Source organism: Staurois parvus, unplaced genomic scaffold (assembly GCF_062004578.1).
Source record: "Staurois parvus isolate SC_StPar_1 unplaced genomic scaffold, SC_StPar_1.0 ptg000538l, whole genome shotgun sequence".
NCBI classification, from domain to species: Eukaryota; Metazoa; Chordata; class Amphibia; order Anura; family Ranidae; genus Staurois; species Staurois parvus.
In genome coordinates, this window is record NW_028318334.1 from 890,368 (window position 1) to 903,795 (window position 13,428).

Here is a 13,428-nt window from a genome sequence, read left to right on the forward strand (position 1 = left end):
ACGTGCATTTCGTTAGAATTTTTTGTTGCTATTCTGTCTCTCAGTGTTACAATACACGTACCATTCGATTTTTAGACTGATTATTTCTTTGTGCGTGGGCAAACATTCTAAATCAGCAGGGGATCAAATACTTATTTCCTGCACTGTGTGTGTATATTTATATACAGTATATATTCTTCAGAAACTCCCAGGTGTGCAAAAATTGTCCGGGGCATAACAGCTTTGTAACAGTGAGAATATGCCCTCATTAATACCCTCTCCTCCAGTCCTCGCTGGCTCTTCTCTACTTTTAACTCTCTGCCCCCACCTCCACCTAGTACCTCACTCACCGCCCACGAGATTGCTAACGATTTCAAAAACAAGATCGACACAATTTGTAGGGACATCACCGCTGCTCAGACTTCCACCCCACCTAGCATTCCTCACACTAAAACCCCCTGAACACTCCACTCCTTCGACCTCGCCACTGCCCAGACTTCCACACCACCCAGCATTCCTCACACTAAAACCCTCCCAACACTCCACTCCTTCGACCTCGTTACTACTGAAGAGGTCACTAAGGTCTTCTCAGAAGCCCGCCTCACCACCTGCCCCCTTGACCCTGTTCCCTCACAACTCCTACGATCACCCTCTTCCTCCATCCTACGCTCCCTCACTCACATCTTTAATCTTTTCCTCTCTACTGGCACCTCCCCATCCCCACTAAAGCACACGCACATCACTCCCATGCTTAAAAAACCCTCCCTGGATCCCACCGATCTGAACAACCTAAGGCCCATCTCCCTGCTGCCATTTACATCCAAACTCCTAGAGCGATTAGTCTATAATCGCCTGAGTTCCCACCTCACGGACAACAACCTCCTTGACCCCCTACAGTCTGGCGTCCGTCCCCTACACTCCACCGAAACTGCTCTACTCAAACTCACCAACGACCTGCTAACCGCCAAAGCTAATGGCCACTATTCAGTGCTCCTACTCCTCGACCTCTCTGCGGCTTTCGACACAGTCGACCACCCCCTCCTCCTCAAAAAACTACACTCTCTTGGCTTCAGAGACTCCGCTCTCTCCTGGCTCTCTTCCTATCTATCACAGCACTCCTTCAGTGTTACCTATAATGCTGCCACCTCCTCTTCACTCCCCCTCTCGGTTGGGGTTCCTCAAGGTTCTGTCCTCAGACCCCTCCTCTTCTCCATCTACACCTTCTCCCTTGGCCAATTGATAAACTCTCACGGTTTCAACTACCATCTCTATGGCGATGACACACAAATCTATCTCTCTACCCCTCACCTCAACCCTTCAGTCTCCGCCCGTATCACAAGCCTACTGAGCGACATATCAGATTAGATGTGACTCCACTTCCTCAAACTAAATCTCTCCAAAACTGAGCTCCTAGTTTTCCCCCCAGCCCCCCCCCCCAACTTCTCCATCAAGATCAACAACACTACCATCAGTCCCACCCCTCAAGCCAGAGTTCTAGGTGTCATCCTAGACTCCAATCTGTCCTTCCAGCCCCAGGTCCAATTACCGACAAACTCATGTAGACTTCACCTCCGCAACATCTCCAAAATACGACTGTTTCTAACCCCGGAAACCACTAAGCAACTCATTCACTCCCTTATTATATCACGACTTGACTACTGTAACTCCCTCCTCATCGGCTTACCTCACCGCAGGCTATCCCTGCTTCAGTCCATCTTGAATACTGCGGCCAGACTCATCCCCCTTACTAACTGCTCCGTATCTGCCACCCCCCTCTGCCAATCCCTCCACTGGCTTACGATTGCCCAACGGATAAAATTAAAAACGCTAACACTGACGTACAAAGCTGTTCATAATACTGCCCCAAACTACATCACCGATCTTGTCTCCAAATACCACCCAAAACGTACTCTCCGCTCCTCACAAGACCTCCTACTCTCAAGCTCCCTGGTCTCCTCCTCCCATGCCCGTCTCCAGGACTTCCCCCATCCTCTGGAACTCCCTACCCCAATCCATAAGACTATCACCTACTGTGCTCACCTTTAAGCACACTCTGAAAACCCATCTATTCAAGGAAACCTACCCCGCCCTTGGCTAATTACTGAACTCCTCCACTCTTCCTACCACTCCATCCCCCACAGCTGTAAGCTCCAAGGAGTAGGGCCCTCGAACCCCTCATGTATTGAATCGTATTGTTACTGTACTGTCTTGTGTATTGACTCCCACCTTAATATAAAGCGCTGAGCAAACTGTCGGCGCTACATAAATCCTGTATAATAATAATGCCCAAATGTGGAGACACAGGGCAGAGACTAAACGTTTTTGCTAAAATTTTGTGCTTTACCCTCAACTACAGGAGTTCAGGAGCATGGTGTTCAGCAGAGGAGGAAGAGGGAGCACCAGGCAAACCGCTCTGTGCATGGGAGGAGGAAAATGATGTAGGCTTTTTGAGTCAGTCAATAACTTTCTCTGCATGCTATGGCTAAACTGGTCAGCAACTGTGGCTAAGGAAAGGCAGACATGCTTTCCCTTGGCTGTGTGCGGTCCTACCATCGCTTTGCTGTGCAGGACCTGCTTGTGGAGGTATTCACCCTCTACAACTTCCATGTGCAGTATCATTGCCTCTGCTTGTAGTCCTGCCTGCCTGCCTGCCTGCCTTTGGGTTTTATCAGCTCTATACCTAACTATAGTAGGTGTGAAGTGCTTTTGAGGCACACTGTTTTTGCACTTAGTTTGCACTTAGTTTTCGTTTCAATTTATTTGGCGGTGTGCTTGGAAGGCAACTGCAAGAATAAAGGGTCAGCAAATGATTGGTGCACTTTGAGCACCTCATAATTAACATCCCTATCATCACAAATACAAACCAAGATAGTATCAAAAATAAAAACTTTAAAATACTATGTCCCAAAACAAAAGCCCACTATTTTCCTTGAAGAAAAGCAAAATGGCTTTGTTATTTACAGGTATGTTGCCCCCAAACTAAAGGAAAAATGCCTCCCGTAAGAGCAACACAAAAAGGTAGCAAAGGCGGTGCTTGGATGTGAGCTAGCAATGAAACATGTTGCAGGCTATAATAAATGACCAAAAATTTGATGATAATTACCACAACCCTTTCTGGCACTAAGTCATATTGTTTGATGGGCTGCCTGGCTTTACTTTCTAGATCTTCAATGTTGACCTTGGCCGACATTATCTTCCACGTGTCCAGATTAGCACAAATCTGAAGAATATAAAAGTAACAGATACATTAAGAAACATAACAAGCCTCAGTGTAATATTGTGACAGTCCTGGTTTCTAAACTTTAACAGACTGAGCTTTGGGAACAGCAAGTGGTTTAGCACAAATATAAATAGGACAGAACAAAACGTGTAGCTAAACCCATGAACAAAAATGTCAATTACTGAAGTTTACCAGTGATTACATGTGGTGGCTGCGTAAGTTTGTTTTTTTTGTTTAACTTTTTTCCCTTTATGTTAACCTCGCTCACTGTTATGTATCAATAGATAAAGCATAGAACAGGACAACAATAACCTTCCCCTCTTCTCTTTCCTATAACAGAGGGGGAAAAGGTTTCTGTAGCCCTCAGGATACCTGGGAACAATGTAACTGATAACAGAACAGCACAGGCAGGGAGTTCAGACAGTAATCAGCTGAACAGATCTCTGGAAGTATTAGCAGGTATTATTTGCACTTATAATATTAAGCAGATATAACAAAACACTTTCAATGGTATATTTATTGGACCAAAAGGGCCAAATCTGAGTAGGTATTTTAAGGGTTTACATAATAAATTACTCATTTTTGTATATAAAACTACTGACTATTATACTGATTTTTTTTTCTGCGCCTCACCTGTAAAATGTGATCCACAGCATCATTAAAGCTGCTAGCTCCACCAGTCCCTGGGGATGCAGTAAGTCCCAGGATTTGTGGAAGCTTCCTTTCATTTTCGAGCTTTTTCTGAAGATAGATCTGCATCACCTTATTATAAGTGGCATCCTTTTGAGTGTGGTGGCACTCATCTATTATTAACAGAGTGAAATCTGAGGAAACAGTAACAATCATTAGCTTCCCTTCACTATGAAGCACCAAATCATACAGGTGATACTGTATCATATGCTGCCCATTAAAAAGAAGAATAAAAAGTACATCAATAGTGTATCTCCTTATAATGTATATGTAGGAAAACATTTATTTTCTGATTAGCAGTTTGTTGGCATTATGGCATTTACAGTATATGGACATGTGATATGGTTTTCACAATTAACATGTTTGGATATGTAGCCCAAACAATAAGAGTAACACTGCTCAGATGCCCCCCAAACCTGGATCATTTGAATCGGCATGTAAGTAAACTTGTGCAGGAAGGCCAAAATGGGATTGTCAAACTCCAGTAGACTTCAACAAAATTTCGACTGTCCGCCCACAGATGCCAGCTCATTGTTGCATAAATATAAGAAGGACAGATAAAAGATGGCTTCAGCTCATACTTTCCAACTGTAGAGAACACCTCAGATGCATTTCGCCTAGTGGTGCACAGAAATTAGAATTCTGGTACTGAAACCGAAAATTCAAAATGCACTTGGCCGAAAACCGAAATGCGCAGTTTTTAAAAATGAATATATATTTTTTGGAAAAAGATACACTTTGATTTAAAAAAACAATATATACCCCAATTTGTTTGTAAAATATGAAAGAGGATGTATGAAAGAGGTGTAAGGTTAAGTCTACAGGCTTGGAAAAATCTGTATGTAAATGGATAGAAAACTGGCTAAAAAGATCGTATTCAAAGAGTAGTGGTTAATGATTCATACTCTGAATGGTCTAGGGTTGTCAGTGGTGTACCCCAAGGTTCAGTGTTACTTTTTAATATATTTATAAATGATATAGGGTCTGAGATTAAAAATCCCATTTCAGTCTTTGCAGATGACACCAAGCTGTGCAGTGGAATAACGTCCTTACAGGATGTCTTCAACTTACAAGCCAACCTCAATGCACTGTTTAATTGGGCAACTATGTGGTAAATGAGGTTTAATATTGATAAATGTAAGGTTATGCACTTGGGGGCTAAGAATATGCATGCATCATACATACTAGGGGGGGGTACAACTGGGAGAATCAATGGTGGAGAAGGATCTGGGAGTTCTGGTAGATCACAAGCTTAATAATGGCATGTAATGCCAAGCTGTGGTTTCTAAAGCGAGCAAAATCCTCTCTTGTATTAATTGAGGTATAGACTCCAGAGAGAGAGATATCATATTACCCCGGTACAAATCATTAGTAATACCTCATCTGGAATATGCAGTTCAGTTTTGGGCACCAATTCACAAAAAGAACATTGGAGAACTAGAGAAAGTACAGAGAAGGGCAACCAAACTGATACGAGGGATGGAGGAGATCAGCTATGAGGAAAGGTTAGAGGAACTGAATTTATTCTCTCTTGAGAAGAGGAGATTAAGGGGGGATATAATCAACATGTATAAATACATCAGTGGTTCATATAGTGAACTCGGTGTAGAGCTATTCACCCTGAGGTCATCACAGAGGACAAGGGGGCACTCTTTACGTCTTGAGAAAAAGAAATGTAATCTCCAAACACGGAAATGTTTCTTGATACAAAAGAAAGCAAAAAGAGGGCGCATGGCCTAGTGCATTATCATAAAGAATATTTATTAAAAGGATAAAAAGTAGGTATCATACTCACAATGGACATATAAACAAAGGCACATCACAATACACAGCAGTGTCCATATAGCATATAAGTCCAAAACAATGGAACCATGGATTTCCAACTGGCTAACGCGTTTCAAGGACTTAGCCTCTTCCGCAGAGCCAACATACTGAGAAGTCTTCACCTCTCTTATATATGCTAACTAATGCAGGTAATGAACATATATGTGGGCTGTCCCCAGTGAACCTAGGGGCGGGGACTGATATCACATGACTTGATATCACTTATCATAATACATAGAATGCAACATAGATGTAAGCATCATTTGAGCAATGGTAAATCCAATAAATGTTAGATTAGCTGCAAAACATATATAAAGAAAACATACCTAATAGGCATAAAAAAGGGTGTGGGGAAAATGTTAAGTGACAAGAAGCACGTGTGCACATATATACACATTGGAGCAATTTCATGTAAAAAAAAAAAAAAAAAAAGGGGGGGGGAATCAGTGATGAAATTAATATATAGCTGAAAACTTACATAACTGTACGTATGTTTCGAGATCAGTGAGGGATCACATCTCAGGGTGGATAAAACTGTAAGGAAGAATCGTATTGTGGGATGCATGGAAAACACTGGCAGCCAATGGGCTCGCACCGTGGGGTTGGAGTACAGTTATTTATATTCTCTATTATTTACAGTAACAACAGATATATAAATCAGGTTAGATTCTGCTGTACCAGGTACAGTAATACAGTATGACACAGACTGCATTGTATATATAAAGTATTTGATTTTGCGCATGTCTTTTCTTTAAAGTGGTTGTAAACCTCAGACATGAAATATGAAAAAAAGCGTATCCCTAGTGTGTACCTGTCTCAATCCAGAGTACTAAGTGTCAATTCTCTCTGCTCTCCTGTTCCTCTACTATTAGCATGAATCACTTCAAACAAGTTTTCCTGACATCAAGAGAAAAATGGTGACAAGGTAGGAGCATCCAGCAGACTGACAGCCTCAGCTCTTTTCCTGAGTGCTGTGTGAAGGGGGCGTGTCCCTTCACTCCAATCAGCTCTGAGAGCTCTCCTCACTGATGTAACTTCAGCTCCCCGCCCCCTGCTTTTCAGAGCTGAGAGATCCTGTATAAATTCTGCACTTTGAATGGACGTAGGGAAAAGATGGCTGTAGATCAGGGGTCCTCAAACTTTTTAAACAGGGGGCCAGTTCACTGTCCCTCAGACTGTTGGAGGGCTGGACTATAGTTTAAAAAAACAAACTATGAACAAATGCGGACACAGTACAGGAGATGACCAGAGACTGCGGACATACAACAGCGGCGGGAATACTGGGCCGGCCACTCCATAAGACGCACAGACATTTCCCCCCAAGTGTGTCTTATGGAGCGAAATAGTGCCCCATCATTGGTGTCAGTGGGAGGAATAGTGCCCCATCATTGGTGTCAGTGGGAAGAATCGTGCCCCATCATTAGTGTCAGTGGGAGGAATAGTGCCCCATCATTGGTGTCAGTGGGAGGAATAGTGCCCCATCATTGGTGTCAGTGGGAGGAATAGTGCCCCGTCATTGGTGTCAGTGGGAGGAATAGTGCCCCATCATTGGTGTCAGTGGGAAGAAACGTGCCCCATCATTAGTGTCAGTGGGAGGAATAGTGCCCCATCACTGGTGTCAGTGGGAAGAAACGTGCCCCATCATTGGTGTCAGTGGGAGGAATAGTGCCCCATCATTGGTGTCAGTGGGAGGAATCGTGCCTCATCATTGGTGTCAGTGGGAGGAATAGTACCCCATCATTGGTGTCAGTTCGAGGAATAGTGCCCCATCATTAGTGTCAGTGGGGGGAGGAATAGTGCCCCATTATTGGTGTCAGTGGGGGGAGGAATAGTGCCCCATCGTTGGTGTCAGTGGGGGGGATAGTGCCCCGTCATTGGTGTCAGTGGCGGAAGGGGATAGTGTCCCAACATTGGTGTCAGTGGGAGGAATACTGTCCCATCATTGGTGTCAGTGGGAAGAATAGTGCCCCATCATTGGTGTCAGTGGGAAGAATAGTGTCCCATCTTTGGTGTCAGTGGGAGGAATAGTACGTCATTGGTGTCAGTAAGGGGGAATAGTGCTCCGTCACTGGTGTCAGTGGGAGGAATAGTACGTCATTGGTGTCAGTGGGGGGGAATAGTGCCCCATCATTGGTGTCAGTGGGAGGAATAGTGTCCCATCATTGTGTCAGTGGAGGGGAATAGTGCCCTGTCATTAGTGTCAGTGGGGGGGATAGTGTCCCAAACATTGGTGTCAGTGGGAGGAATAGTGTTCCATCGTTGGTGTCAGTGGGGGGGATAGTGTCCCATCATTGGTGTCAGTGGGGGGGGGGATAGTGTTCCATCGTTGGTGTCAGTGGGAGAAGGAATAGTGTTCCATCGTTGGTGTCAGTGGGGGGTGGAATAGTGCCCCATCATTGGAGTCAGTGGGGGGTGGAATAGTGCCCCATCATTGGTGTCAGTGGGAGGAAAAATGCCCCATCATTAGTATCAGTGACACCAATGATGGGGCACTGTTCCTCCCACTGACACCAATGACACGTAACTTGCTGACCCCTGCTCCAGCATGGTGCTGCTGCAGCCAGCATACCTGGTTGCAGCAGCACCATCCGCACGGCACACTTACCTGTCAGCTGTCCTTCTTCACTCCGGCCTCTCTCTCACTCGATGTTCGCGGGGCCGCTCAGCTCCGCCTCCTCGCAGGTGATTGGCTGCCTGTGTGCCTTTCCTGAGCTACAGTTCTGGCGCCCAATCACCAGTGAGGAGGCGGAGCTGAGCGGCAGGAGTGAGGGAGTGGCCGGAGTGAATGAAGGAGCAGCGCTTCCTGGACTGGATCGTCGTGGGACTGGAACCAGAGCCAGGTAAGATACAGCAGCCCCCTGCCCACCCCTGTACTTAGTGTCCCTTCCTGTCCCGCCCCTGCCGGCGGGCCGGATAAATGGCCTCGGCGGGCCGCATGTGGCCTGCGGGCCGTAGTTTGAGGACCCCTGCTGTAGACAAACAGGTACAACTTATGTAGGAGTATTTGTTTGACCTCTGTGTATCACCTGAGGCCAATCACATCACTAGGTATATGGAAAGGTTTACAACCACTTTAAATAAATGTTATTGCCATATTGGGTGCTAGCCCCCTGGTTTATGTTCAAAGATTGTCTTACCTGTTAATTCCACATGCTTTTCTTCACTGCGATTCTGGAGAGAATTATACAGGATTTGAGCGGTACAGATGACGACATCATTTTCTTTTACCAAACGTGCAAAGAAGCCTTTCTCATCTGTATTGCCACTTATGGGAATCATTTTGTACTTGTCCTTAAGGTGCTGCTGAAACTCCTTGCTGTAATGCTGTTGTACAAGATGCACCTAGCAGATATGAGGGGAAAAATGAGAGTATTATAAAGCTCATGTACCACTTAGTATGAAAGTATAAATACTTGAATGTCCACACCATGTCCACTGATTATCCTCAAAGTGGCTTCGTTCACACCAATGCAGTTTGCAATTTGTCCATTTTGCAGTGCTTTCTGCAGTTTGTTTCTCATTTTTGTACACGCATTTTTGCTTCGTTTTTACCGTGTTTTGTGTTTCATTTTTCATCTTTTTTTTTTTTTAAGTGAAAATTTTTTTATTGCTTGGCAGAATAAAAAAGCAAAAATGCAGCAAAAATGCAGCAAAAGGGCAGCAGAAATGCACTACATGCATTTCAGCAGCTTCTCCATTGAACTCTATTGTAGCAAAAAACTGCTACAAAAGCAGTGTTTTTGCTACAATAGACCCTTTGCAAAAACGTAGCAGCTCAAAAAAGCATAGACATGAACATGTCTCATTGGAAACCATGCAAAAAGCACTAAAAAACACACTGGTGTGAACCAAGCCATAAACCCAAATGTAAACATTTATTACATTACAGTTTACTAATTCTCAGATGCTTTGATAATGTTTTCTTTTTTTAGGCTTTCTTCTTTTATTTTCACCTGGTAATCCTGTCAGTAAACCTGTTGTTTTTCAACAGAACAAGCTGTCCTGCAGATGTAGCAGTTAGGGGGTTGAGCCAAACCATTTACTGCAGGTGCTTAAAATGACCAACTTTTATTCATTTTTGTAAAACCTTTATCCCAAAAGAAAAATAAATGTTTGCTGTAATTGCTTAAAAAGCGTGACCTGGAGTTTGGCTTCCAATTGTTAGTGTATCTAAATCTGCTAGTACATCTAACAATCCCCTCCCCCAAGACTGATAGTGCTGCTGTCCGAAGGGGTCTCTTTTGCATCTCTATCCAGAGTGGGGACACTGTAGGACAGGAGGTGTGTCACTGGCCAGATCACCAGGTGTAAACAAAGGGGAAAAAGCCTAAAAAAGAACATTAATGCAGTCACCTCAACTAATGATTGATAAGCTGCGATATAATACATTTTTGGTTTTGTGTTTAACACAGTTTTAAATGACAGAGAAAAATGTATTTTTAAAGCAGTTTTTTATTTATTTTTTTTTAAATAATAAACATTCTACTTACCTGCCCCTCTTCTGAGTTCCCCCTATGCCGCTCTGCAATCTTTCTCATCTCTGAGTACCCCACAGCAAGCCAGCTGTTATGAGTATATTCATGCGGGTGTGCTCCTGAGCTGTGTGCACCCATAGATACACAGTTCAGCTCGGTACTGCCACCTCCGCTCCTTCCTCTCAGGATCTGACTGACAGCAGCAGGAGCCAATAGCTCCCACTGCTGCTGAGTCTCCTGTAAGAAGAGAGAGAGGGGAGAAAAGCTTCTGCAGATTGGCACTGGGCTGCATTGAGAAAGGGCTCAGGTAAGTGTTTAAGGGAGGCTGGGGGAGCAGCTCTTAATAGGTTTTTACCTTAATGCAGAAAATGCATTAAGGTGGAAAATCTTTCACGTTTATAACGACTTTAAGTCAGAAAGAAAATATATAAAACCACTATACATTTTCCCTTTAATATCCAGGGTTTCATTTTGGACCCAGTTCAGTTCAGACATGTATGTAGTATACCATACAATACAGAATATGTAATAATCAAAGTTACCTTGTTCACAATCATGGCTACTTTGGCATTTGGTACCATTTGCAGGTGCCTCATTGCCACGTACACGGCTGCTCTAGTTTTTCCAGCTCCTGTTGGGAGCCAGATGATGACATTCTTGCCCTCCAAAGCTGGAGTAATGACTTCCCACTGGTAGCTCCGCAGCTCCATCTCTAAAATGAAGTTGCAATCAGAGAAATGTATGCAAACATCACAGACAAACAAATGATACAGCTTTTCTTTATATGGACAGTAGTGGACAATAGTGAACTCTTTGACCTTCATCTCACTGCTGATTGAAAACAACAGACTCTCTGCAGCAATGACTGATAGCCAGAAACCATGTGATCTAAGCTGCCTAGGCAGGGAGCTGAGGAGCAACAGATTTTTTTGAATTCTTCGCAAGAAAGAGATACTTGTGCTTAAAAATATAATGTGATTTGACCTTGCTGGTGTAATTTACTAATTTATGTGAAGTATGGATTTTAAGACCAATTTAATCTTCATGTTTTGACAATCACTATATTTGCACATTTACTAATTACAAATGAAAATGATTCTATATTTTTCCAGCTGCTCCTAAGGGCTGGTACGCTGCAGTATTTAAGGGGTATATTAAAAAGGAAAGCTCTTTTGGCCCTACATCTTCTTTTGGGTCACAGGTGTGGACTTTGTTTTGCACTCCTGTGGCCCATTTTCAGCCAACAGCAGGCTTTAGCCATCACTGAGTCGATCCAGGCTCTGGAGAGATCCCAACTTTAAAGTTGGATTTCACCCAAATGCCTGGACAATTCAGTGTGCCGCTGAGAGTCTGAGCCAGCCGCTCCTACCCCGCTACAACCCGACACTGGAGGGGCATGGCAGAGAGTCACTGGCTCTCTTCTCACTGAAGACAGAGAACTGAGTGTTTACTTGTGTTTGATTGCTCAGTTCTCAGTCTTAAAAGTAGTGGGGGACAGATGCAACATCAGATCAATATTGAATCCACCTAGGTAAGTATGATTTTTTTTTCTGAATCCTAAACCTTTCTTTTAATCAAAGTTTTCAACCAAGATTAAAAAATTTTCACTAAGATTCACCTATTTTTATAATTGAACCTAAAGTGAAAAACGGGTGAATCTTGGGTAGAGGTTGTTTCAATCTTGGGTAAAAACATTGATAAATACACCCCCTAATTTTGTTTTTGGGTTTAGATATCCTTTAATCATGTAAGGACTGCCTACTGTCTCTGCGGGTGGGCAGCCCTGCTGCGCTGGATCATGTACATGTATGTGATCCAGCATTTCCAGGTATAGGGTTTGCGCACCCCCTGCGATCTGTGCTGTGATTTGGTACAATGATTTATGGCCAGGACCTTCTGATTGGCTTAGCGAATCACAGTACAGAACCCCATGTTTAATAACAATACAGGGCTCTGTGCACAGACCAGCGATGCGCCTGTTCTTTCTCCTTACAAACAGCCACATCTATTAGTAAAAGCAGCACATATCACACACATTACACACATTTAACACCTTGATTTCCTCTAGATGTTAACTCCTTCCAAGCCAGTGCCAGATTGCCCACCACACTATCCCACTATAAGTCGCTTTTTATCATACATTTTATTTGTGTATTGTGTTCCATACCCACGCAATTGCCAGTTAAAATTAGCATAGTATTGAATAGCAAAAAATGGACTAGTCATGAAGGGGGTAAAACCTTCCAAAAGTCAAAAGCTTAATAGACAGTGTAGGGAAATTCTGCATAACAGGGCTTGTCTCCCAATACAAGCTCTTTCCTTTGAGCTGTGAGAAGACATTGAAGCACAGGAAGGAGAGTATCAGCTCCAGCTGCAGTATTACTATCAAGTATGATTGTTTCTTTAAATATTGACTACATTTGGCAACTGGGACCTGAATGCTGGTCATACACATTACAATACAACTGCACATCCGCTTTCTGTTAAATGATAACTAAGTAGTACAAAGAAGGGTCTACCTGTGTGTCTTCCAAATAAAATTCAAACTCCACAGCAAAGTTTTCAATTTTGGGTAAAATGAGAAATTCCAATACCACCATAATATCCTCCTATAAAAGGTATAAATAACATCATTAGTATCAAACGTCAGAATACAGACTACACAGAGACTTTTCACCTTGTAATAAGAACTGGCCAATCTTCTACCATTCTTCTTTCCTCAGAACAGCACTTCTTTCCCAGTCCGCAGTTCATTTTATATACAGTTAGGTCCATATGTATTTGGACACAGGCACAATTTTAATTTTTTTTTCCAGGTATTTACCAAAACATATTCAAGCACTAGTTACAGTCAGGTCCATAAATATTGGGACATCGACACAATTCTAACATTTTTGGCTCTATACACCACCACAATGGATTTGAAATGAAACGAACAAGATGTGTTTTAACTGCAGACTGTCAGCTTTAATTTGAGGGTATTTACATCCAAATCAGGTGAACGGTGTAGGAATTACAACAGTTTGCATATGTGCCTCCCACTTCTTAAGGGACCAAAAGTAATGGGACAATTGGCTTCTCAGCTGTTCCATGGCCAGGTGTGTGTTATTCCCTCATTATTCCAATTATGAACAATGGTTCTCTTGTATTTATTGATGATGTGATTGCTGACAAAAGCAGCAGGATGAATTCTGAAGTGTTCACCACAAGATGTAAACCATTGGTGAGCCTCAAAAACAG

At 43.2% G+C, this 13,428-nt stretch overlaps 1 protein-coding gene across 4 annotated transcripts in view; it reads right to left on the bottom strand.

Annotated features, from left to right (window-relative positions):
- Positions 1-13,428, bottom strand: part of DHX58 (DExH-box helicase 58) — a 97,918-nt gene that overhangs the window by 65,846 nt on the left and 18,644 nt on the right. For 3 of the 4 annotated variants that reach the window (XM_089690626.1, XM_089690625.1, XM_089690627.1), the window contains exons 2-6: positions 12,708-12,797; positions 10,731-10,900; positions 8,851-9,055; positions 3,833-4,023; positions 3,083-3,199 (exon numbers count right to left, since the gene is read on the bottom strand). In XM_089690626.1, coding sequence (XP_089546752.1) covers positions 3,083-3,199; positions 3,833-4,023; positions 8,851-9,055; positions 10,731-10,898 — 681 coding nt within the window. In that variant the 5' untranslated portion in view covers positions 10,899-10,900; positions 12,708-12,797. The remainder of the gene's footprint in view (positions 1-3,082; positions 3,200-3,832; positions 4,024-8,850; positions 9,056-10,730; positions 10,901-12,707; positions 12,798-13,428) is intronic. The other variant, XM_089690628.1, reaches the window with a different exon arrangement.